The 23439-nt window shown below is 43.1% G+C and overlaps 3 protein-coding genes across 8 annotated transcripts; 2 read left to right on the forward strand and 1 right to left on the reverse strand.

Moving 5' to 3' along the window:
• Nucleotides 1-917: 917 nt before the first annotated feature.
• On the reverse strand, nucleotides 918-9841 carry tmco3 (transmembrane and coiled-coil domains 3). Of its 2 annotated transcripts, none has more exons than XM_068579830.1 (15): nucleotides 9795-9841; nucleotides 8790-8846; nucleotides 8163-8243; nucleotides 7211-7524; nucleotides 6461-6628; nucleotides 5720-5899; nucleotides 5414-5614; nucleotides 5142-5270; nucleotides 4876-4968; nucleotides 4036-4222; nucleotides 3842-3959; nucleotides 3548-3743; nucleotides 3283-3433; nucleotides 2846-3178; nucleotides 918-2171 (listed from the first exon to the last, which is right to left on the reverse strand). In XM_068579830.1, exons 4-15 carry the CDS (start codon nucleotides 7466-7468, stop codon nucleotides 1936-1938), a joined length of 2250 nt encoding a protein of 749 aa, XP_068435931.1. In that variant the 5' UTR covers nucleotides 7469-7524; nucleotides 8163-8243; nucleotides 8790-8846; nucleotides 9795-9841; the 3' UTR covers nucleotides 918-1935. The 2 variants fall into 2 exon arrangements, with proteins under 2 accessions (XP_068435931.1, XP_068435940.1); XM_068579839.1 differs by lacking the exon at nucleotides 9795-9841 and having other exon boundaries at nucleotides 1931-2171; nucleotides 2846-2995; nucleotides 3099-3178; nucleotides 8790-8907.
• dcun1d2b (DCN1, defective in cullin neddylation 1, domain containing 2b) lies at nucleotides 8163-15138 on the forward strand. Of its 5 annotated transcripts, none has more exons than XM_068579859.1 (7): nucleotides 8163-9068; nucleotides 10999-11215; nucleotides 11298-11466; nucleotides 11716-11846; nucleotides 11990-12072; nucleotides 12383-12479; nucleotides 12576-15138. In XM_068579859.1, the coding sequence occupies exons 2-7, from the start codon at nucleotides 11041-11043 to the stop codon at nucleotides 12650-12652; spliced, it is 732 nt and encodes a 243-aa protein (XP_068435960.1). In that variant the 5' UTR covers nucleotides 8163-9068; nucleotides 10999-11040; the 3' UTR covers nucleotides 12653-15138. The 5 variants fall into 5 exon arrangements, with proteins under 5 accessions (XP_068435960.1, XP_068435952.1, XP_068435975.1 ...); XM_068579851.1 differs by lacking the exon at nucleotides 8163-9068 and adding an exon at nucleotides 9676-9929; XM_068579874.1 differs by lacking the exon at nucleotides 8163-9068 and adding an exon at nucleotides 9677-9933.
• Nucleotides 15139-16347: 1209 nt separating this feature from the next.
• Nucleotides 16348-19613, forward strand: adprhl1 (ADP-ribosylhydrolase like 1). Its single transcript, XM_068575813.1, has 7 exons — nucleotides 16348-16561; nucleotides 17818-17982; nucleotides 18237-18362; nucleotides 18553-18693; nucleotides 18873-19000; nucleotides 19129-19261; nucleotides 19351-19613. The coding sequence occupies exons 1-7, from the start codon at nucleotides 16348-16350 to the stop codon at nucleotides 19518-19520; spliced, it is 1077 nt and encodes a 358-aa protein (XP_068431914.1). The 3' UTR covers nucleotides 19521-19613.
• Nucleotides 19614-23439: the final 3826 nt, after the last annotated feature.

The following is a 23439-nucleotide window of genomic DNA, read 5'->3' on the forward strand; positions in this document are numbered from 1 at the left end:
AATTAAATCTGTGTGTGGTTATGTGACCTGACTTTCCTCTCATACTCAAGAACAGAGGAGATTCTTGAGATGGATGACACATGTAGCTCATGCAGATTAAAATGTCAAGTTTTGTTTGGTCTCATAAGGCAGCGATACCTGCTTATAGTTTAGAGATGATTAGTCTTTGTAGTGGAAGAAGTGTTGAGATCCTTTACTTAAGTAAAAGTACTAACACCATTATGAGAAAATACTGAAAAAGTCCTGCATTCAAAAATCTTACTTAAGTAAAACTATGTAAGTATTACATAAGTAAAAGCACTTAAAGTGTCGTAAGTAAAAATACTCACTGTGCAGTCAAATGTTTAGCTTATATGTGATATTTTTGGATTAATATCACTGCATAAAATAAAAGGTACACTTCATTCTTCAGTTTATCACAAACCTTTTAAATCATGAGAGATACATGGTTTTCACTGGACAAGAAGGGGGTTCAAAATCCAAGTAAAGAGGTAGAGAATCTTAAAATTGTACATGAGTACCACCGTTTATAGTCCCAAAACTGTCAGTGAAAAAGTTGTTAAAGTGAGATATGGAAGGTTACAGCTTCATGGTCGATACGAGTCGGCCTGCTAACTACCTAGACCAAAATGAGTTGTGTCAATCCAATGAATAAAAGGATGTTTGTAAATCAAAACACAAAATAGAGCCGTTCTTGTGAATTAAAAAGTTGAGAACGTCAAGAGTTAAGAAATTGCTGAAAAATGTGAGAGAGTTACTCGTATTGATAGAGGGGATTAAACACTGGTTTTCTTTTGAGGTTTTAGGTTGTCAGTTGTTTTTGTTTGTTCATTTACTTCAGCGAAAGTACTGCATTTTGAGATCAGAGCAAATAAAGAATACAACCAAGACTTTGTTTTTTCATCTTATTTTTAATAAATAAATGAATTCAACAATTTAAAAATACATGAACATTTTGATGAAAACAGCATTTCTTTGTGCCTGGGAGTGTCGGTCATGGCTGTTTCTACTTTATGAAAGCTAAGACGAGGACGCTGACAGCAGATGTCACAGAGGTGACAGTTTGACATTCAATGGTAACTAGTGCAGGATTTTCCTTTTAAATGAATTATCAGTAAATTCATTGTGTTGAGTATTTTCTCTTCTTGTTAGCTGCTCTCTAATATTTCATTATTTACAAATGTGTATTATAAGAGAGTTTATATATAACATTAGATTGGATGAGAATGGAGAGCCAAACAAATGAATAAATTAAGACTAAAAATTAATGTTTTAGGTAACATTAATGACTATCCTCACAGTTTAATTCACAGTAGTACAATATTTTCAATAAACTACAAGTATCATCGATTAAATACAGAAGATAGAAAGTTTTCACTTCAGTAGGGATTTGAAGCTGTCATTTGCAATAACCGAAATTTAATTTAAGACCGAAATAGTAATGCAACATGGTCAAATATAGAATGGAGGTTGCCTCCATTCTTTATACATTATACAATATAATATAAAAGAAGTTTCCCATATTGAAAAAAAATAAACATTCTAAATGTGAAGTTCAAGCTTCATATTTGGTCTCTGTCGTTGTTACAAATAATAATTTGTGGTTGAAAGTGCACAAAGAAAGAAAGAAAAGAGGAATTCCATTGACTTTCATTCATTCATACAGAGGCGAGAGTATCTGTTTTTCTTCATAATGCAGGAGAAAGTGCATTAACACATCAGAACTGGAAGGATATTGCGTACTTGTGCTTCTTCAGTGAACTACCGAGGAGGTGTGCTTCCTTGCAGTGATTCATTTAAACTCACAGATAATGCGGAGCCTTTATGGAGAGGGCTTTAGCCATGTCGCACTTGATCAGGCATTAGCTAAAATCTTGGCACATGTTAGTTATTAAATAAGACCTTCAACACTATAGAGTATCAGTTCTTGGATTGTCAAGGTGTTACAATCTTGACGTGGAGCCTTTCTAAATGGACAATTAAGACTTTACTCTTGCGTCTCGCTGACGTTTTTGAAGGAGTTCCAGAGAAACCTTTTGTCCTTGAAATCGGTCCGGTTATGTGATTGTTTTGCGTTCTGCCCGGGGAACCCACTTGTGTGTGGTTACTCTCCACAGCACTGGTGCCAGCAGCAAACTGAGGGTGGTGACACTGAGAACCAGCAGGTACACCTGATCAGAGAGAAGTAAAAACATTGAGACGGATTATAAATGATTGGTTTTTTACTATTTCTTACGAAAAGAAAGAGCTTAGTACTTGTCTGGGGCACCTACAACCACCTGAGCTGAGTACCGGTACACACCTGTGATGTGAAGGCCTAGCTCTAAAACCACAGCCTGCCACTGAGATAGAGATATATATATATATATATATATATATATATATATATATATATATATATATATATATATATATATATATATATATATATATATATATATATATATATATATACATACATACATACATACATACATATATATACATACACACACACACACACACACACACACACACGTAAATAAAGAAGATGCACGTTATGAATGAAATACAACGACACTGCTTTTACTTTGCGCGCGCGCACTTTGGTGTTGACGATTTGAGCCTGGCGTGAAAGCGCTTATCGTTCTGTAGCTTCTGTTCTCAACGAGCAGCGGGGCAGCAACAAGCAGCTTTGTCAAAAGCTTCGACAAAGCGCTCACACCGGCAGGCTCCGCGTCCAGATTGAAAGTTAATCGCGCATGCGCAAAGCTCCTACACACACACACACACACACACACACACACACACACACACACACACACACACACACACACACACACACAGTATATCAGTCATCACTGACCTCTCTGGAGATGATGCCAGCACGACGCGCACGGCTGCCCAAGACAAAGGAGAATTCGCTGACCTGAGCCAGACCGGCTGAGACAATCCAACGTATGTGTTGAGATCCAGGAGGCAAGATGGCCGACAGCACTAGTACAGCCATAACGAACTGGGAGGAAAATTGGAGTAAAGTGGAAAGAGGAGGGACTGATAGTGTGGAAAATGTGAACTGCAGATGAAGAGGAGAAAAAAATAGAGAAACGGTGCCGTACCTTCATTATGACGAGTGTGAGTGTCAGCACCAGCAGGATGGTGAGTTCATACAGCACGAATGTTGGGAACACGTGGAGACCTGCAGCGTCACAAAAAACACAAGAGGATTCAGGGATCACAGTAACTGAATAGAACATTATAACAAAGCTGGGGTCTGTCTTCAATTGACATGTTGCGTCTGACCGATAGATGCGAAGAAAATGATGGAGAGGAAATCTCTGATCGGCTCAATGCATCCCATGACTTCCGTGGTAACCATGTGACCCTGTGTGGACAACAGAGCTCCGGCCAGGAAACAGCCCAGCTCCATGGAAACATCCAAAAACTCCGTCATCTACACTGTCAGTCAGCGAGAGATGAAATCAACACAGCGTCTTCAGGGGAGATGAAATAATACGGCACTGGAAGAGGTTTGTATAGAAATGCATGTTAAAAGCAAAGTGCATACCGTCAGCATGAAAAAGACAAACGCTGCCATCCCCAGCACCAGGATCTCTTTGTTGCCTTTGCTCTCGGCATGCAGCTTCTTGTAATACGGGCCAATCAGGAATGATTTGAGGAACAAACACAGCAGCAGTACAGCAGCCAGAGAGACTAGGACCTGGGCCAGGAGGTAAAGCACGCGGAGACTTCCGAACAGGAAGCTGTGATTCAAAGAGGGAACACCAGATAATAAACAAAAGCTGTGTGTCTGTTTGATCGAGGACAGGACACATGCAAAAGACAAAAAAGAAAAAAGGACCTGTCCAAGTCTCCACTCTGTGCCTGGATCATAGTCGGCATGACGGCGATAAAGAGACCGAGCTGAACATCTTGCATGACTAACATCCCGAGGAGAACGCTGCTGTAGTCCAAATCACCTGTCACACACATTAATGATCATTGTATCATCAAAATTTGCACTGAATACAATATTTCGAATGGTTACCTATTTACCTTCTTTGTCCCCTCTGCTTCCCCCCGCCAGGAAGCGAGACACTAGTGGAGTGCTGGACAGAGAGAGGCAGGTGGAAATGAAGACAGTCTGTGTGGGTCGAATATGCAGGACTTGTCCCCACAACAAACCGGCCCCAACCATCAGCAGACTCAGGTAGCACGACCCCTGGACTGATGTCTTCCATACCTACACACACACACACACACACACACAGTATGTAGTGTACATCAGCTCACTTTAAGGTAGAATTATGGTAGTACTTAAGTGAGAAAAAACAGCTATATTCTAATCCATAAACATTATCATGGAAAAAATTGTCATCAATTAAAAACATTTAGGTGCATAAAGTGATTTTCATAAGAAGGTGGTTTTCAGGTAACGTCGACTTTGAACTTGACAGATATTGGCTAATTTCCAAGGAAAGTAACATCAAATGTCTAACTATCTAACAATTTGTTTGGTGGTTTTTAAGTCATTAATGTATCAGGAATTTGCTGAAAAAGGTGACTGTTGCCTTGATGAGAGATACAATCAGTGTGCAATCATGACATGTATGTGAAACTGTCTTACAATCTAACAATCTGGATCTTTAAAGAGCATCTATCATCATAGGCTTCTACAAAAATCACTTTAAAAAAGGACGTTGCCAATATATTCGCTGATTATGTAGTTCCTTGCTCATTTTGTCACTAATAATATCAAAATCAAATTTGAAGTCATTTTAATTTGCATGCCCATAAAAAAAAAACATTAGTGTGAGCTGCTTACTTCTTAAAAGTCTTGCACTGGTTGCAAAATTAAACTTTGATGAAAAATGGCTTATTATGCATGTGGTTTACCTTTCGAAGTCGCTCAGGTGAGAACTCCAATCCCACCACAAAGAGAGTGAAGAACACACCCAACTCCCCCAGAGTTTCCACCTGGACCATAGACTGCAAGACAGACACTGACATGAACAACTTGCACAGACTGGTGTTGTGTTTAGAGTCTCTCCCTCCCTCCCTCCCTCCCTCGCTCCCTCCCACACACACACACACACACACACACACACACACACACACACACACACACACACACACACACACACACACACACACACACACACCTTGATGCTGTTGAGGCCAGAGGGTCCTAGCAGGACCCCACAGATGATATATCCAAACATGGGAGGAAGTCCGACCAGAGAGCAAATCCAACCACAGGGTAGCGACAGCATCACCACCGACACCAAGTCCTGCACATACGAGTACGGTTCAACTGGTCAAACTATCAGAATTGGACCTAATCTATGCAATCTGGAGAATTCAAAACTAAATCAGAGCTTCCACTTCTTCTGAATAAAATATGATCCTATCTAAGTGGGAGGAAGGAACTGACCTTGATGAAGTGATGGTCTGCTCTTGGCATCGTGGAGTCTCGAGGTTTGGTCAGGACATACTGGTTGTTCTGCGAGTCGATGAGCATGCTCAGACCCAGGTCATCCTCAACCTCCTTCTGCTTGGACTTGTTCTTCCTCTTCCCTCCACTCTCCTCATCTTCCTCCACTCTCAACACTGCCTCTACATTTACTCCTCTCATCTGCACGAACGGTGAGAATAGAAGGAGGCACAATTTGATGCTTTGTCGAACAAGAACGTTTGTTTGCAATCACAAGTCCGTTGGTATAAACACCATTGAAAGGACCTGTTTGTTGTTGTCGAAGGCGTGCTCCTCGATCTCCTCCTCCAGCCGGTCTGCTGCCTTCCGGACGTCCTCCAGGATCTCATCCAGCATGGACAGAGTTTTATTCTGGGCTAAAACGCTCTTAACAGCTTCCTGCTGGTGCTTCTCAGCAGCCACCAGCTCCAAATACTCCTGCTCCTCCTGTAGGGTAAGAAGGCCCAATAGACAGGTGTGTATTGGCACATAGCTTTATAGAAAGGGGTGGGCGATGTGGTTTAACTAATTATTGTAATATTTCTCTGCTATTGTCATACATCAAAATATGAAATGTTGATAGTTTCAAATTAAGATCTGCCAGAAATCATTAATGTGGACCACAAAGATATGATCTAGAACTGAAGCTTGTGTTAGATTAATTGCTTTTAGAATTGATCAGTTTTTACAGTTGTTTAGTCAAGCAAAAAAATGATAAGACACATTTTGTTTGGATCCAGCTCCTCAAATGTCCTCCAAATGTTCTCCTTCCAAAATATATGATGGCCGGGTTTTATTCTTTTTGACATTTTAGAGACAAACAACTGTACAGTATCAACATACCAAACAAATGATTGTATTATTTTATCAATAATTAATAAGTAAATCAAATATTGAATTATCGCACTTGTGGTATCACCAGTCATTCTTTGCCTTGGTCGAGATGAGTTAATTTTCTATGTGTTTTGTATGAGAAACACCAATCTTAGTCTCCATGAAGCCCCTCACCTTTATGGCAGCCTCCCTGAGGGCCTCCAGCCTCTGCCTGCTGCTCTCCTTCATGTTAACCACATCCCTGTAGTCTCCCTGCAGCGCCCTCTGTAGGCCATGTACCGCCTGAAACACCAGGTGCTCGCTCTCATTCATCTCCTTCTGGAAAATCTCCAGAGTGTGAACCTAAATGCAAACAGGAAGACAGCGGTAACAACTGTAAAATATCTGTGACTGCCTCTTTAACGAAAGGCTCCTGTATGTGGTCTTCATTTTGAAACACAACACAAGAGAAGTTTAGGTTTCTTTATCAGAATTGGGCCATGAGAAAATGGACGAAATAGATCAACAGTGGGTTGCAATTGGAGGAATTGTCTCTTAATCAGGGAAAACAAAAATCTAAATTGCCAATTTCCCAGCTTCTCAAATGTGGGAATATGCTGTTTTTCAGTTTATTGTCATTGTACATTTTTCATTTTGAATTGATAGTTGGACAGAGAGGCTCTGTGAAATTGCAACAGGCATTTTTTAAAACTTTTTTCTAAAAACAAAGAAATTGACTTATTAATGAATAATGAAAATAATTACAAGTTGCAGCTCTAATTCAATCACAGCACCTCCTCTGTAAATGTGACAAGGTGTTGCTATTGTTCAGCTATTGTGTCAACACACAAAGAGACAAATGACTGTTTCAAAATAAAGCTAAACATTCCCTACAAGTCTTTAACGGCCCTTTGCTCCATCTGGAATGTATTGTCAGTCTGATACCTGGAAGAGTCTCTCTGGTTCTGAAAGGGCCTGGTCTCCTCTGACAGCATCAGCAGCGGTTGCCAGCTTCCTGACAACCACATTCTTCTGACGGAGGAGACCCACCAGCCGTTTACAGTTGCTGGTCACCCAGCTGTGGCCATGTGTGGCCCCTTTGCTTCGATAAAGCTTGATGGCATGCTGGGCCACCTGGTCCTTCTGTAGCACAGCAAGTGCCCCCACCGCGCCAAGGCACAGCAGCCAGCACACAACCTGCATCCAAACCACTACGTCTGTCTCCACCCGGGTGTGAAGATTGATAAAGAGAAAGAGATCTGGGGAAGGAAAAGGAAAGTGCATGGTAGTTACAAACATCAATAGCTCAACAAATCTGTAGCTGATTTACTCCCATTTAAACAATGTTGGCTAAAAACAGCAGTCCGGTCATCAGAAGGAACAAGTGGGCTTGGTGCTGAGAGCCACTGACAGGGTAGAGCCATGGTTAAGTGTTGAGAGATGTATTAACACCTGGCTGGTTTTGGACTATTCATGGGATTTGTCGACAATAACTACATTTTAGAAGTGCAGGAATTGCCTCACAGATGGTGACAGTGTATTCACACTAATTTGATTACATCTTTTTTTCTGTGTGCGTCTTACTGTCATCTCACAAGATAGTTTAATCTTTTGATCCCAACTGAACAGCTTAAACAACAGCTGGGTACACTCACCTGTGACCTGCTTCACAGGCTGCTCAATAATTACACCTTGTAGTTCTGTGTTAAGGACACTTGACTTGACTGAGCGTGTCACATGTACAGAAATGTCAGTAACGCTCACTATTCTGCCTAATGCAACATTGCATTTAAAGTCTCAGAACTGATACAGCAGGTCCTCCTGTGCTCAGACACCAAGCGCTTGCTTACTCGCAAATGACTGGATGCATTTAACTTGTACTGAAGCAGGACCGCACCTTTGTGAGCATGAGTGATGTTTACTTTCCAAACTCCTCTTACATCCTTCTTCCTAGGACCGGACTGCAGCCACTTGGATACTGTTGCAAGAAATAACCAGCCCATCCTGTTAGCTGGATCAATCTATATACAATCTGTTATATTTCACAAGCTGATTGTAAACAACTGATGCGTGTGTGAAAAATAATCTGAAAAGTAGCACTCTGACATATAGTGGAATATCAATAATAAAATACAAGTCTCTTAAAACGGTAGAACAGAAGTACAGTACTTTTTTTAAAAACATTTACTTTCCAATAATGTGCAATCAAGTTTTGACTGGTTGCTAATTGTGGTAACTAAAAACCTAGTGGCATGCATATATTCAAAATGATACATACAAACAGATAAAAAATAAGAACATACATAGGAAAGTAATGTCATCACTGCAATACAAAAGTAGAATAAATCATGGCAGCCAAGAGTAACGTCATAGAGCGCAAAACACACGCCCCAGACGTGGTATGTCAGGCAACACCGAGGGGTGGTGAAACTATGAATTAGTCCGATGTCCCAAACACAGATTACTGATGTTTTCACCGAGCACATTAACGGTGACAGATAAAGACAGAACGGGTTGCGACTACCTGCGAAATGTGGGCACCGTCCTGGCTCTCAACTCCCCTCCACGACTGAAGGAGAAGCTGAGGAAAAAGGGAACAATCATGCTGTTGTACTTCACCACCACCACCACCAGCCCTCTCCTCCTCCTCCTCCTCCTCCCCCCCTCTGCCACATAGCTAAAGCCTGCGTCGGTGCAGGCGTTCACCGGTTCACTTGGCGACCAACTTCACGTTTACTTCGCCCTCCAACGTCGCTGTCATTACTGGAACCAGGAGAGGGAGAGCTAGCAGTCCTTCGTCCAGGTAGGTGTGCGAACCCCTGTGGGAGTTGAACGCGGGTCGGGTTCAACCTGTTAGTGTGTTCCGGAGCCGTTAAGCTACGTTAGAGAGCTGTCAGACCAGCTCCAGCCAGCTGAGCCCGCGCGCTCCCGTGACACCGTCCGACGGCAGAGCTAACGCAACTTTGCTCATACTGGCTAAACAAGTTAGCTAGGACATTTAATACCAGCAACTTTTATTGAACACGGCTCGTCAAGACGTGCCAAGACGTGACGTTAACATAAACGGCGGCCTGAAATGTTGGACAACCCGCTGTCACGTTTGTTTTCGGATATAATAGCGTCGAGATAACTTTGATCCATTTTTCAGATTACTTCCGAAACATTTGATCAACATTGATATGGGAGTTGTAGTTTTTCAGGTGTTCTCTTTTCTTGCTCGACCGTGTCAATGGCACTCGCGCGAGAGCGGTTCCCTGTTTAGCTACATTTACTTGTACGGTTACTTAACGTTATACAAATTGTGTTTTGAAAACAAATGCAACGCAGTTAAAACGAGTTTCATCAAATGTGATGTTCACTCAAAACATATTTTACATGTGGTACTAACAGTGTTTGATATAAAGTTATGTGACATTGTTCTTTACATTTCTTTCAATAGAAACACTTTGAGAACAAACTAAGAATTTTTCCAGACACAGGTGTCAATTACGGCAGAAAGCTATCAAGCTATGGTGTTATACAAACTCACGGCCTGTGGAATTTCAGCGCTACAGAACTACATCTCCCATGAACCGGGTGTCCCGACAGTAGCGCAGTTCTTTTCGCGCATGCGCACAAGGGGTAATTGGATATCAAGTGGGCCAAAACAGCGTGTGATAAAATGGTAGGTAAGATCAAACATGAGAAACCGGGGCAATTGTTTAACTCGGTTAAACAAGTCTAAACACCGATACAGCCTGTCACTACCGCGAAAGGGACACGTCGATAGTCGGGGTCGGGATGTCCTCAGCCAAGTGTCGCATTGACAGGGTGATGTGTGTTGGGAATATGAGGGAAATGGAAGGTCAGTTGTTGGTATTTTCAGATCGGGCACTTGCCGCACGTACCTTTCCCTTTTTGGTAACGAGCCTGTGGGGCGTCCCGAGGTTAGCAGAGAGCCCGAAGGATCAGACGGCTCCCTTCCTATAAAAACTGGGTCACCAAACCCCGGCCTGTCACGGTGAATTTGCCTTTTGATCATCGGGTGGGTCGGGTCTGCAGTTCTGCAAAGACGTGCAGTCCTCCCGATGACCGACTCGATCAAATGAACACGATGAGGTATTTATGTAAACTAACGGAACCCGGTGGCGGTGCATTTGTGAAGTGACAGTGTTTTCGTTCCCCGTGATGTAATAGTAATGCATCGGCTGTTGCATGGTACGTCTCGTGGTACGAGTCTTACTTTTTTAAATCTCTAGATCATATAGTCATGGCACGTGTCACTGAGGCGTAATACACATCCAATTGTGTTTGTGTGCAGATTAAGTGCAGGAACTAATTTCCAGCCCTGACAGTTGAACACAAATCAAATCCTTTCATTCTCTAGAAAGTTTCCGCTGTGTGTTGTGTAACAGCCCCAATGCCACATGCCTGTCTGTGCATCCCATTTACCAAGAATGGATCACCACCCGTTCCAGGTGTCCAGTCTCCCAGGGATCCTGAAGGTCCCTATTTGTGCCTACTGAAAGGAAAAAACTGTAACTTTGTAAACTTTGTAACATATCCTCAAAGGGCTGTGTCAAAATTCAGCTTTAAGTATTTTAATATTTCAGTTAATATTGGGCTGACTGCGTTCGGGTTCTGAAGAAATGTGGTTAGTTATTATTCTGATAAATTGGTTTGGGGGTATGTGAGGGGGCCCTAACAGGTCACTGCAGCCCTGCACTCACTTGGTGTTCCTTCTTGTTTTACAGCACAAGTTGAAGTCTTCGCAGAAGGACAAGGTTCGGCAGTTCATGTCCTTCACGCAGGCCGGGGAGAGGACGGCCGTGTACTGCCTGACGCAGAATGACTGGAAACTAGAGGTCGCCACAGACAACTACTTCCAGAATCCAGACCCCTACTACAAAGAATCCATGAAAACCACAGTGGACCGCAAGAAGCTGGAGCAGCTCTACAACCGATACAAAGGCAGGTGTTCACATAGCGGCGATTTGATATCGGTGCATTTTGCTTGCCCTCTTTGGCTCACTTTTCTCTGCTGTCTTTGCAGACCCCCAAGATGAGAACAAGATAGGTATCGACGGGATCCAGCAGTTCTGTGACGACTTGACGCTGGACCCGGCGAGCATGAGCATACTCGTGGTGGCATGGAAGTTCAGAGCGGCCACACAGTGCGAGTTCAGCAGGAAAGAGTTCCTGGATGGCATGTCTGAGATCGGGTGAGCGACGCGGATCACACTGAAATAAACAATCTTTGACACATCTCTCAACACATTAAGGATATGTTTATTAAGGTGTGATTAAATTGTGCTGCTTTGGTTTGAGTCAAAATATTGTATCTAAAATATTCTGTTAAATGTCACGACATAAAAAAAACATAGTAATAGATCTCAGGTGTTTTAATTACAATTTTGTGTGCACAGCTCAAAATAACAGGATCTTTTGTTTTTTCTCTCTGTCTCCTCTAGCTGTGACAGTCCTGAGAAACTCAAGGCGATCCTTCCCCGACTAGAGCAGGACCTGAAAGACACAGGGAAGTTCAAAGACTTCTACCAGTTTACCTTTAACTTTGCCAAGAACCCTGGCCAGAAAGGTTTAGGTAAGCATTAGGAACATAAGGGCATGTAGAAAAGAAACACTTCTGTCAATAGTTTTTGCATTTTTCTTATTTTATTCTAAAATACAAAACTAACTCGTAATGATAACGAAAAGTTGAAAATCACACTCTACTTTGTATCACAGACCTCGAGATGGCTGTTGCTTACTGGAATCTAGTTCTCACAGGTCGCTTCAAGTATTTGGATCTCTGGAACCGCTTCCTAATGGTGAGAGAGGAAGTCTTTGTTTTCACGCTGTTATTTATTTTCAGTACGATGAAAATGTATCGATAGATTTTCTAAATATGTTGTCTATTTTCAAGACCCATTTTCTGTCAATTTAATTTTCAAACTACATGCTGTGTGAAGAGGCAAAAACAAACACATTGACAGAATACATTTAAATGCAACAGCACCACAAACAACAACCTGCAAAAATAACCAGAGAATACGTACATTGACTTTTAATGCACAGGGAGTTCTAATATTGTATTAACTTTTAACTCTTGCTCTTTTCCCATTGCCGTGCTGCATTCAGGAGCATCACAAGCGCTCAATTCCCAAGGATACTTGGAACCTCCTCCTGGACTTCGGCAACATGATCACAGACGACATGTCAAACTATGATGAGGAAGGTGAGGCTGTGAAAGCAGGACAGAGAAATGTGTACAGTCCTTGAAGATCACATTGACCTGCAGATAATATTCCGTTATTTCTCTCTCCCCTCTCAGGGGCATGGCCCGTCCTCATTGATGACTTTGTGGAGTTTGCTCGGCCGATTGTGACGAGTAAGCGCAACATAACATAGTGTTTGGCCCGGCGTCTTGCAGCGAACGGAGTTTGTGTTTCTCCCAATTTTCTTCTTTTTTTGAATGAGGATTTTTATACAAATGAGCCAAAAAGAGAGTACTTCTCAATCAGCCTGTCCTGCAGCTTGTCGGTCAGATTGATCGTTCAACTGCATACGACGCCTTGACTGGGGGAGTGACCATGAGACACCACTTCAGAGAGGAACGCAGGAGGAGGGGAATCAACAGTACGGAGATAGTTGCTTTGTTTGGCGAGGACGGACTTTTTAAAATTGCAATATGGAAATGATTGGTCCCCAATGGGAGTGGCTTCAAAACTGCTGCTGCAGCTGCTGCGGACTTGGCTCACCGACCTGCACCCTCGGCACAGTGAGGAGGGTCAGTGACGGTGAACTTTCAGCACACGCAGGGGATTAAGTTCTAGATGCAGTAGGATGTGGCCTCTGACACCGTCAATTGTGAATCAAACAGTGTGTTTTAAAATCTGCATGTTTCTGTCAGCTAGCGCAAAGCAGTGCCACGGACAGCGGGGACGGAGGAGTGCTCTACGTTATTTTAACTAAGATTGTGAATGTGTAGCTCTCCAACAATCACACTGAGAGCGTGTGTGTGTGTGTGTGTGTGTGTGTGTGTGTGTGTGTGTGTGTGTGTGTGTGTGTGTGTGTGTGTGTGTGTGTGTGTGTGTGTGTGTGTGTGTGTGTGTGTGTGTGTGTGTTTTAGGGTTGGGGGTTAAACATATTGCCTCTTTTACAATACAATTCTAAATATTTTTCATTTGGTTTGACTCTAATTGGAGTGTAAGAAATTAGGATTTGCCCAAAATGAGCGACAATAGAACAAGTTTCCGCTCCACATTTTTTGTATTCTCAGAGAGAACTGGACAGAGCGGCATGCTTTTCTGGCTCAGCACCAGCAGAATCCCGTTTGTGACAGCGTTAAACGCGGTTACTATAGGAGTATGAATAGATTCAGCTTTAGAGGAACAAATAAAGGCATTTATCATCATGATTAGTACATAAGAAGCTTTTTAGAATCCTCACCCTTTTAAAAACTCTTCTGCATTACATATGTGGTTGACGTACATTTTGCGGTGTTTGAGCTGCTGTACACAAACTGTCTGACACATTTTCTGGGTGATTTGGAGAGTACAAACTGCACTGATTTTACACTTTCTTCTGTTGTAGGTTTTCTTTAATTGGGCAGCACTGAGCCACAGAGCTCATCAGTTCACAGACACGCTAGACTTTTTAAATGAACATCTACATCCCAGCTAAGATTGTTTTTCACTGTTTGTTTACACTGTGTGATGTTTAGGTCTGTCACGTTCCATGGATTAGCACTAGAGTACTCCAAAAGAGAACAACACGTCACTTTGAGAACAATGCCTTTGCTGCCATCTCTGGGTGCAATGCTTCTCCTTCGTACGAGATTTAGTGTCTCTTCAAATGTCATTATAAACACTAAATGCGTCCCGCTTTCTTGGCTCGAGAGTGCGACAGAAGGTAGAGCTCAGGTACCAGTCTTCCCTCCCGGTCACAGTAAGCAGCAGGTGGCTTCCTGCACTTGCATCAGTATTCGCCATCAAACTATGCCAACTTGTTTTTCCCATTGTTGTCAACATGATAAGACCTTTGCCATGTGTTGACCCAAGGGTGAATTGTTTCCCTGCATCAGATGTCTGAATCAACTACAGGGGAAATGATTGCCTTTTTGTTTTCCTCAAGTCGACAAGTGTGTGTGTGTGTGTGTGTGTGTGTGTGTGTGTTTTTAAGTTTTCATATTTATGTATGCAGAAGGTCAGTCATAAACTGTGGTGTGCATGAAGTAGACTTTGAAAAAGTTAAGGCAAATCAGGATTATTATGATTTCAGTCAAAGACACGAGCGTCATCATGACTGTGAAACAGTCACTGTAGTAGCAGCTGGTAAATGTGTCATATTGTTCATCCTTGTAACTAGTTGAGATAGAATGATACATCCAGTGTGACTTTCAGACTGTCAAAGTTGCGCACAAACTTTTCTCGGTCGAGGCGGAACGATGGCGTGACAGCTTTTCCCAGTTTTGTTGTTGACTTCATTGTCCGACATCGTCTGTGGTTCAAAAGCAAGTATTCAGTTTGCTGATCTAGTCCATTTGGTACGTTTCTCTTTGTCAAATGTGTCGTCAACTGTTTCAAGTCATGCAGATCATTCTTATCAAAACAGTATTATTTTTGCCGGCAATGAAAACAGGTATTTACAGAATGTTATGTTTTGTCACAGAAGCATATACCGTACATTGTTTTCTTCAAGAAAAGTTGTCAATAAAGCATGTTGTTTTTAACAGCCTTGTAAACAATGCACCTTTGTAACAGTAGTGAGTTCTGACAGAAAATGTGTGTCCGAAACAAAGATGTTGAATGGCGGTGGCCGGCAGCATTGTGTTGTGCTAAAATCCTGATATTAATATTTTTTGGAAATCAAGATGAACATAAATGCAAAATTGCAGCTAAAATATACAACTTCATCTTCGGTGTGATTGAATGTTATTTCATCCAAGAAAACTCTTCACAAGAATGTTATTTTGTTAGTTTTTATTTTGAAAAATGTGTATAAATTAGTTACATTATAGTAAAACGTTTCTCTGTTACGGTATCATTAGAGGTTCAACACAATCACATGGAGTTTAGTAAGACATTTATGATACTATGCAGAAGTTATTAATGTCCAATAGAGGCCCAGAAGAGATAAGTAATGGCACAAAGGATTTAAAACTGTGTGTGTGTGTAAAAAAAAAGTCAGCTTGGGAACAGTTGTCCCTTATCAGGTTGCATTGCTGCTGCATATCATCATTAGCTGTCCTGGTAATGCTTTGTCTACTGTTACTCTAGGTATGTTCATGGTGACATTCACCAACAGATAAATAATAAATACAAAAGGGTTACGATCGAGACATTAGGTCTCGATCATAAGATGAAGAAATAAGATGAAGAAATTGAGAAAGAGGGCAACTCCTTGGATGCAGTGCACATAACTGGAGAGGAGACTATCTGATGTCATTGCAGGAGGTGACGAATAATGAATTAAAAATAATTATGCAAAGAGTTGAGACGCAACAAAGAAGGAGGCCGGCTCATGGAGTGGCGATGATGCTGCATACTTACCCTCCTCCCATGGGGCCGGTTGGGATGTCAACAAGGTCCAGCACCAGCTGACGAGCTGGCGCTCCAACCCAGGAGCACATTAGCATCTCTTCCCATTACCACTCCACACCCAGCCGTCCAGCTTTTAGGCTTTGGGGCCATAGGGATTGCCTTTTTAGGAGACACCTGATCACAGCTGAAGTCCCCGCTGCCCAACACAAAGAAGCTGTGGCTGATAACGCGATGCTGTCGTGTGTGTGTGCGTGCACCCGCCCCTGTTACTGAGGGTGCGTGTTTGTGTGTGAGACAACGGATGAGAGACAAGACGAGAGCTCCGAGGTGGTCGAGCTTGTTATGTATTAGAGTTAGGAGTCCAGTGAACGTCCACGTCAAAAGGCTGGTGAGGCTGAAGATCCTTAGGATGTTTTGGGACAAGAGAGTTTGTTCTGTTTGCATTGTTCTGTGACGTTGAGTCTGCAGAGGTGGGGAAGAAAAAGCTGCGAGGAAGCATCTAAATCCCAGGAGAAAATCTCTTTTCAGCCGAGTGAGCCAAAGTGAGCAGAGCCCAGTATCATGGAGAAATTCAAGGCAGCCATGGTTCTGGGAGCCGTTGGTGATGCCTTGGGCTACCGAAAGGGCCGCTGGGAACGCTGCATCTCAGGCAAGAAGATCCAGGAGGAACTGGCCTCTCTGGGAGGACTTGCGGCCCAGAAATTGGACTCTGACAACTGGCCCCTAAGTGATGCAACGCTGATGCACATCACCACAGCAGAAGCACTGGTAACAGGTACGTTTAGGGTTGGTGATTGTCAAAAAAAAAAAGATTGCAGAGCAGCAATCAAGAGTACACATTCATTTTATTCTTTGTTCTGTCTAACTTCACACAAAATCAATCATCTTAAAATAATAAATTATAGACACAATGTTAGATATGTTTACATTTAAGAGGACCAAAACAGCTTCTTCTTTGCAGTCGTAGGAGCTGCTAATCACTATTTGGCTTATCTTCGAAAGACTTTCTGCTGACATATCATAATCCAATATTGCCACATGGTTCAACAAAGATAAAATGTCCTAGAAGCCTAACTACAGATCACTAAAATGTCATATCAAGCCCCTGCAGGGTGGCCAGGAGTTGCCAGGACAGAAAAGTCCAAAATAGACTACTTTAAAAAAAGCTGATCCTCTGCTCTCCTTTCCTGAACAATAGCAGGTCAGACTTCTTCATAATCTACCGGTATCATGTTTGGCTGCAGATGCGGTTCAAAGTCATTGACAGCGGGACTGTGAAATGGTGATGACATCCATTGAGATTAGGAAGCCCTATTTAGACACAATCCATCATGCAGGCACATACTCACACATACAACTCATGGAGTGGAATAGATGTTGTGAATGTCTTTGTTTGCTTTGAGAATTTTCTTACCAGCAAACAGAATAACAGTGTGGTGTAAAAGCAGATGTTGACAGCAGATATATATATATATATATATATATATATATATATATATATATATATATATATATATATATATATATATATATATATATATATATATATATATATATATGAAGCAGAGAACCAAGAACTTCAATTAGTTTTTTCCCTTAACTCCCTCTTCACACAAATTGATTGAAGAATTTGACATATATACTCCCTCAGAACAGAATCTGAACTCCAGTCCAGTAAATAGTGTCTAAATCCCCTTCTTTCATCAGCCTCCTTGAGCAATAAATTAGAGGTTATGCTTCTTTGTCCACATAAGCTCTTTCTCTATACACACATACACAGACACAAACAGGACACACATAAACTAAATTCTAGCAAGATGGCTGTGGTGTCTGCTCGTGGAGCCCAGTTGACCTCATGGTGTGTGGAAGTGACTCTGCTCGCCCCGATGGCATGCTGGTCCTAATCTGTGGCGTGGCAGGCTAAGGCTAAACTTAGCCCAGCGCAGCACCACTCATCTTGCATTGCATGCCAATCATGAATGACTCTCAGTCACTGTGTGTGTGTGTGTGTGTGTGTGTGTGTGCGTCCAGATTACTGGTGTCTGGAGGATCTGTACCGGGAGCTGGTGCGTCTCTATGTTGAAGCCATGGTGTCTCTCCAGGGCAGAACTCCTGATCCTGCCACAGTGGAGGGCTGCATTCACCTCAAACCACACAACTTCCTGCTCGCCTGGCATACACCCTTCAATGAAAAAGGTCATTGGAAACATACATGCACATGTGTATATATATATATATATATATATATATATATATATATATATATATATATATATATATATATATATATATATATATATATATATATAGATAGATAGATAGATAGATAGATAGATAGATAGATAGATAGATAGATAGATAGATAGATAGATAGAGAGTGTTTTGTTTTCTTTCCAGTATTTAAGTATATCAAAATGTGTGTCTGGATGTGTGCACGTGTCTGTGTCCAGGGTCTGGCTTCGGGGCAGCTGCCAAGGCCATGTGTGTGGGAATGAGATACTGGCAATCTGAGAGACTAGACAACCTGGTGGAGGTCAGCATTGAGATCGGCAGAATGACCCACAACCACCCCACAGGTAACAATGTTAACAGTCTCTAACTTACCCACACAAATCTTATCAAACTGCAGCCTGATTATTGTTCTGTTGATAAACTGTTCAACATTTTACTTGCAATGACAAGTATGTACTCCAGCATAACTAGTGAGTTTGACATGTCAGGAGACACAATTAGTGCCGTGACTTGTGGTGTCACTCTTGGATTTAGGATTCCTTGGGTCCATGACGACGGCCCTGTTTGCCTCCTATGCTATCCAGGGGAAAGCTCCTGTGACCTGGGGCCGCGAGCTCATGAAGGTCATTCCTCGCGCTGAGGAGTTCTGCAGGAAGACCATTCGACACATGTCAGGTGAGAGTGCGTTTCTGTCTGTTTTGGTGACGGGGCACATGGTTTTAAAGTTGGAAAGATTGATCCATAACTGAAGCTTCTTTGTAGAAATTCACAACAGGAGTTTGTCACAACAGTTTTCTGGAAAAGTGGCCTTTTCCTGTGCAACCAGTAACATGTTTTTGTGCACTCATTTGCAGAGTATCAGGAAAACTGGTTTTACTTTGAGGCCAAGTGGCAGTTTTACCTGGAAGAGAGAGAGATAGAGCAGGAAGAACAGAACAAACCTTCATTCCCTGGTCCATATGATGCTGAGGAGACAGACAAAGTAAATCCTGCCTACCTCTCACACACAAAACATAAATACATACCATAAGAAAAGCTTACATTTGTATTTACGTAACAACACCCCTAAAGGAGCGGTGTGCTGCTGTCACTCTGTCCTCCTCCAAACAGATGTATAAGCGCTGGAGCTCAGAGGGCTGTGCGGGACGCAGAGGCCATGATGCCCCCATGATAGCCTACGATGCCCTTCTGGCGGCCGGCAGTGACTGGGATGAACTATGTAAACGAGCCATGTTCCATGGAGGTGAGAACCTGCATGACATTTTTTTTTTTTTTAAACAGAAGGATAAAACACTGTGACTTCTGTGAAAATGCAGATTTTTTTCTTTTTAGGTGAGAGTGAAGCCACAGGCCTGATCGCAGGGTGTCTCTTTGGCCTCATGCACGGTCTGAGTCAGGTTCCCTCAGGACTGTACCAGGATTTGGACAAAAGAGAGCGTTTGGAGGAGCTGGGAGAAAAGCTTTACAAAGCAGCATCTGCAGAGAAGTGCCAAGACAAGTAATCCTGCTCTTCACTGGCCTGAACCCTGCTGGCTATCAGAGGAACTGCACATGGCAATAGATGTTGAGGCAGTGAAACATCAAAAGGGAGAACATTTAGGGTGTTGAGTTTAGCCTATTCCTGTAAGAGCATCTCTCAGGAGCTACATCTGCAATTTGTTTGCATAAACGCTATGTTATGTTGCTGGCAGGGAGGAATAACCACCACATATTAAATGACAGAACTGTGGTGGTGGTGTTGGGTGGAGAGGGGGGTGGGGGGGGCAGACACTTCTGCAGTTGTAGCTTTTATTTTAACCTAGAATAGTAGGTTTATTTACATCGTGGTTATTTTCTTCTCTGACCTTTTCCTTTTCTAAAGCTAACCTGTATTAACAAGAAGTACTATGTAGTATCTAATTCCTTAAAACATTGTGCAAACTTGAAGAAGCCTAACTGATTTTAAAATACGTCTCTACCCATCATAAGTTTCAATAGTTTTAATCTACACACACCTTAGCTTTTCAAAGCATACAACATGTGGTGGGATTTTTTAAAATGCCTTTATCTTGTATGCATATAGTTATTGAGCTGTAAAGTATATTGATGTATCTATCCATTATTGTTTTCACTGTGATGCTCCTATAAGGCATTACTGTACTATATTGTGAAAACACCATGACATTGTGACTTTTAATGATATGAACATTAAAATGGATAAATGTATGTCTTGCATGAAGTACCTGTCTCTCTTTATCTTGAAGACAACATTTATTTTGATGGACAGCTTGTCTCCTACCTGATTTCCTCTTCTTTCTGCACAACTCTCCACTGCAACCCCCCTGAACTAATCACCTGTAACACGTTCACACTGCTGGAGCACTTCACTTCAAGTCTGAACATTTTATTTCACCTACTTTGCTGCAGGGGTGGGAGGACTTCTGGCACATCCAGTTTGTGCACAGTTTCTTGAGTCAAATATCTCTCAGGTTGAAGATTAATACTTAAAAGATAAAGCGCAGTCCTTTTGGAGATTAGTGCACCTAGTTTTTTTATGAATTCCCATATTTAGAAACTCTTAAGATGGTGTGGTGCCATTGTTCCATTCAGTGCAGTAAACTTTATTTAGGCTATTCTATCTACCTAAATACACAAAACCGTACAAGAAAATGAAAAGGCTATGCAATGGTTTGGGTATCAATCTTCATCTTTGCTGTCAGTAACCGTAACTAATCAGGTATATGCTTACCTGCAGATGACTACAGGGATTAAGTTTTGCATGTCCTCTATTCTCCATAGACCAGATTCTCGGAAAACCAGTATCTGCCCTGATGCCAGTATGTTGAGGAAGTTGGTTAGAGACCGCAACTGCCGTCCTGTGCTCCGAGGGATTCTGGAGAGTCTTCTGCAGTACCTAACGCAGAATCTGTCCGGGTGGACCACCAGCAACAGAGACCCGGAGAAGCCAGGGTCGGATATTGTAGTTGAAAGAACCGCATATCGGCCCGATCAGAGAGTTGCGCATCTTCATGCAAGTTGCACTGTTGTTCAGCTCCCGGAAGGACAAAAACTGACCCAGGGAAAGATTGCTGGGACAGGTCCTAATATCCCTAATAAATATAGGACAGATCCACAAAAAGACAGGTCTGGAGGAGAGCAGAAAGCGGGAGGATTAATACAACGCCGTCTCAGCACATTCCAGCTACTCCAATCCAAGTTCATACGGTCCACACCCAAACCTCCCATCACCCACCAGAGGGAGGTTGGACCTCTGTCCTCCAACAGTGGAGTGGGAGGAAAAGTCAACCACTGCCAAGACAGTGAGCACGAGATTCACAAGAAGCAGCGGACTAGAAGAGATCAAGGACTGAAGATGGGTGGCAGAGTGAAAGATATTGTAGCCAAGTTCGCCGTGGCCGAACAAAAGGAAAAGGGACAGAACACGCCAAAGAAACAGACAATCAAACCAATGGCGGCCGGAAGAGGGATTCTTCTATCCTCCCTGATGGAAAGGTTTGAGTCTATGGCCACTGTACGTACGAGAAGTGACTTTAAATGTTCACATGAAAAGCCAACGACAAGAGTCAAGGTGACTAGTAGTGTGAGACAGAGGGTACCTTGTCACGAGAGTAAACTCCGACAAGCGCTGGATCAAACTGTTCACAAACAAAATCAACGCAAGCAAATTAAATGTGAATCTGTTGGATGGCAGTTGAAAGGAAATCAAACTACAAATGGGCAGGAACCAAAACAACAGCCGGCAGAGGCCGCTTTAACAAGTGTCAAATCAAACCCGGAAGAAAAGAAGAATTTGAAAACGAAGCAAATGAAACAAACGGGGAGCGAGCACTCAGATCAAAACTCTGAAACTCACTGCTCACTGAACTGCATAAATGATCAAGCTTATGATAACGATGCTGTGGGTCAGCGATCAGAGGATTGTGGTGAAATTCAGACGAGAGGAGAAGAAACTACTATCGCCATCAAGTTAAAATATGCACATCTAGAGCTGCTGTGTTTAACATGTGTCACCGAGCAGTCGCTACCAGAGCCTCACAGGCTTTTTCCACAGGTAGAAGCCCAAGTGAAGCATCATCTGGCGACCATTGTGACCTGCTGTCCTGTGTGGTCCACGTGTGTAGACTCCTCTCCTCAACTATATTCTGCAGAATCATCAGAAGGCTCACACTTGGAAAATATACCTAACTTAAGGACAGAAGTTCCTTATAGAGCCCGAGTAAACATGAGCACAGGGGAACCTTTCACTGAATGGAGATGCCCTATAAAGCCCCAAGTTGAGCAACTTTCCGCATACAAAGTCCATGGCCACATGGAGAGCGACGCAGTGGGAGACACACCCGAAGCTGTGACCATTCAGAGAAGGTTGCCCAAGTACGTCATCCCATGTGTTTGTAGACATGAACCAGATGTTGATGATTCCTCATCGCAACCTAAAACTCCTTTCAGTGCAATGCCACCACCACACTCTGATACTTCCATGACTGCTTTCAACACTGGATTGGATTCAAGGGGAATGAATCGTTGTCCTCCTAGTAACTTGAAGGCACAAACCCTTATAACAACAAAAAAGAAACCAACATTGGGTCAACTGCATGAGGTCGGGGAGGAAGAAGAAGTAGATATCATGGACATAAAAGACACGAGTGGGCCACAGAGTTTTCGACTTTGTGAGGACGTGGCCCGTGAGGACGCGGCCCGTGAGCAAGGGGCCCGTGAGGACGCGGCCCGTGAGGACGGGGCCCGTGAGGACGGGGCCCGTGAGGACGCGGCCCGTGAGGACGCGGCCCGTGAGGACGCGACCCGTGAGGACGCGGCCCGTGAGGAAGGGGCCCGTGAGGACGCGGCCCGTGAGGACGCGGCCCGTGAGGACGGGGCCCGTGAGGATGCGGCCCGTGAGGAAGGGGCCCGTGAGGACGTGGCCCGTGAGGACGGGGCCCGTGAGGACGGGGCCCGTGAGGACGCGGCCCGTGAGGACGGGGCCCGTGAGGACGGGGCCCGTGAGGACGCGGCCCGTGAGGACGCGGCCCGTGAGGACGGAGCCCGTGAGGACGGAGCCCGTGAGGACGGAGCCCGTGAGGCTGCATTTGAAGACAGGGAGATGTCTGCTGTAACACCACCAAAGCTGCAACCTGGGAGAGACAATCTAAAACAGAGACCAAAATACAAAACCATCAACTACGGGGAGCCTTCAGTCAAACAAACATATAAACCCAAAGTCATACGATTCACTGACACCTTTACTTTCTAGGTTGGTATCGAACACACACTGATGCACAATCGTACCTTACCGACTGTTTCTTTCACAGCTGCTGTACAAGGAGGTCATATCAAGATTTCAGATACTCTCAATGTACATTCATGGATCAACACTGATACACAGTTTATACACTGTTGGGCCTAAAGAAAAGTAGTTGGGGTTGT

This window comes from Clinocottus analis, unplaced genomic scaffold, assembly GCF_023055335.1.
Source record: "Clinocottus analis isolate CAN_PGR_092001 unplaced genomic scaffold, fCliAna1.0.p SCAF_1, whole genome shotgun sequence".
Classification (NCBI taxonomy): domain Eukaryota; kingdom Metazoa; phylum Chordata; class Actinopteri; order Perciformes; family Cottidae; genus Clinocottus; species Clinocottus analis.

Coding starts and splice junctions, on each gene's coding strand:
- adprhl1 (XM_068575813.1), top strand. CDS start 16,348: ATGGAGAAATTCAAGGCAGCCATGGTTCTGGGAGCCGTTGGTGATGCC. Junction 18,363..18,552: donor GACCCACAACCACCCCACAG/GTAACAATGTTA, acceptor TCTTGGATTTAG/GATTCCTTGGGTCCATGACG. Junction 19,001..19,128: donor ATGCTGAGGAGACAGACAAA/GTAAATCCTGCC, acceptor TCCTCCAAACAG/ATGTATAAGCGCTGGAGCTC.
- dcun1d2b (XM_068579851.1), top strand. Junction 11,467..11,715: donor GATGGCATGTCTGAGATCGG/GTGAGCGACGCG, acceptor TGTCTCCTCTAG/CTGTGACAGTCCTGAGAAAC. Junction 11,847..11,989: donor CCCTGGCCAGAAAGGTTTAG/GTAAGCATTAGG, acceptor TTTGTATCACAG/ACCTCGAGATGGCTGTTGCT.
- tmco3 (XM_068579830.1), bottom strand. CDS start 7,468: ATGCAGGTTGTGTGCTGGCTGCTGTGCCTTGGCGCGGTGGGGGCACTT. Junction 5,271..5,413: donor CAGACCATCACTTCATCAAG/GTCAGTTCCTTC, acceptor TCGTATGTGCAG/GACTTGGTGTCGGTGGTGAT. Junction 2,172..2,845: donor CTGGCATCATCTCCAGAGAG/GTCAGTGATGAC, acceptor CTCTCTGATCAG/GTGTACCTGCTGGTTCTCAG.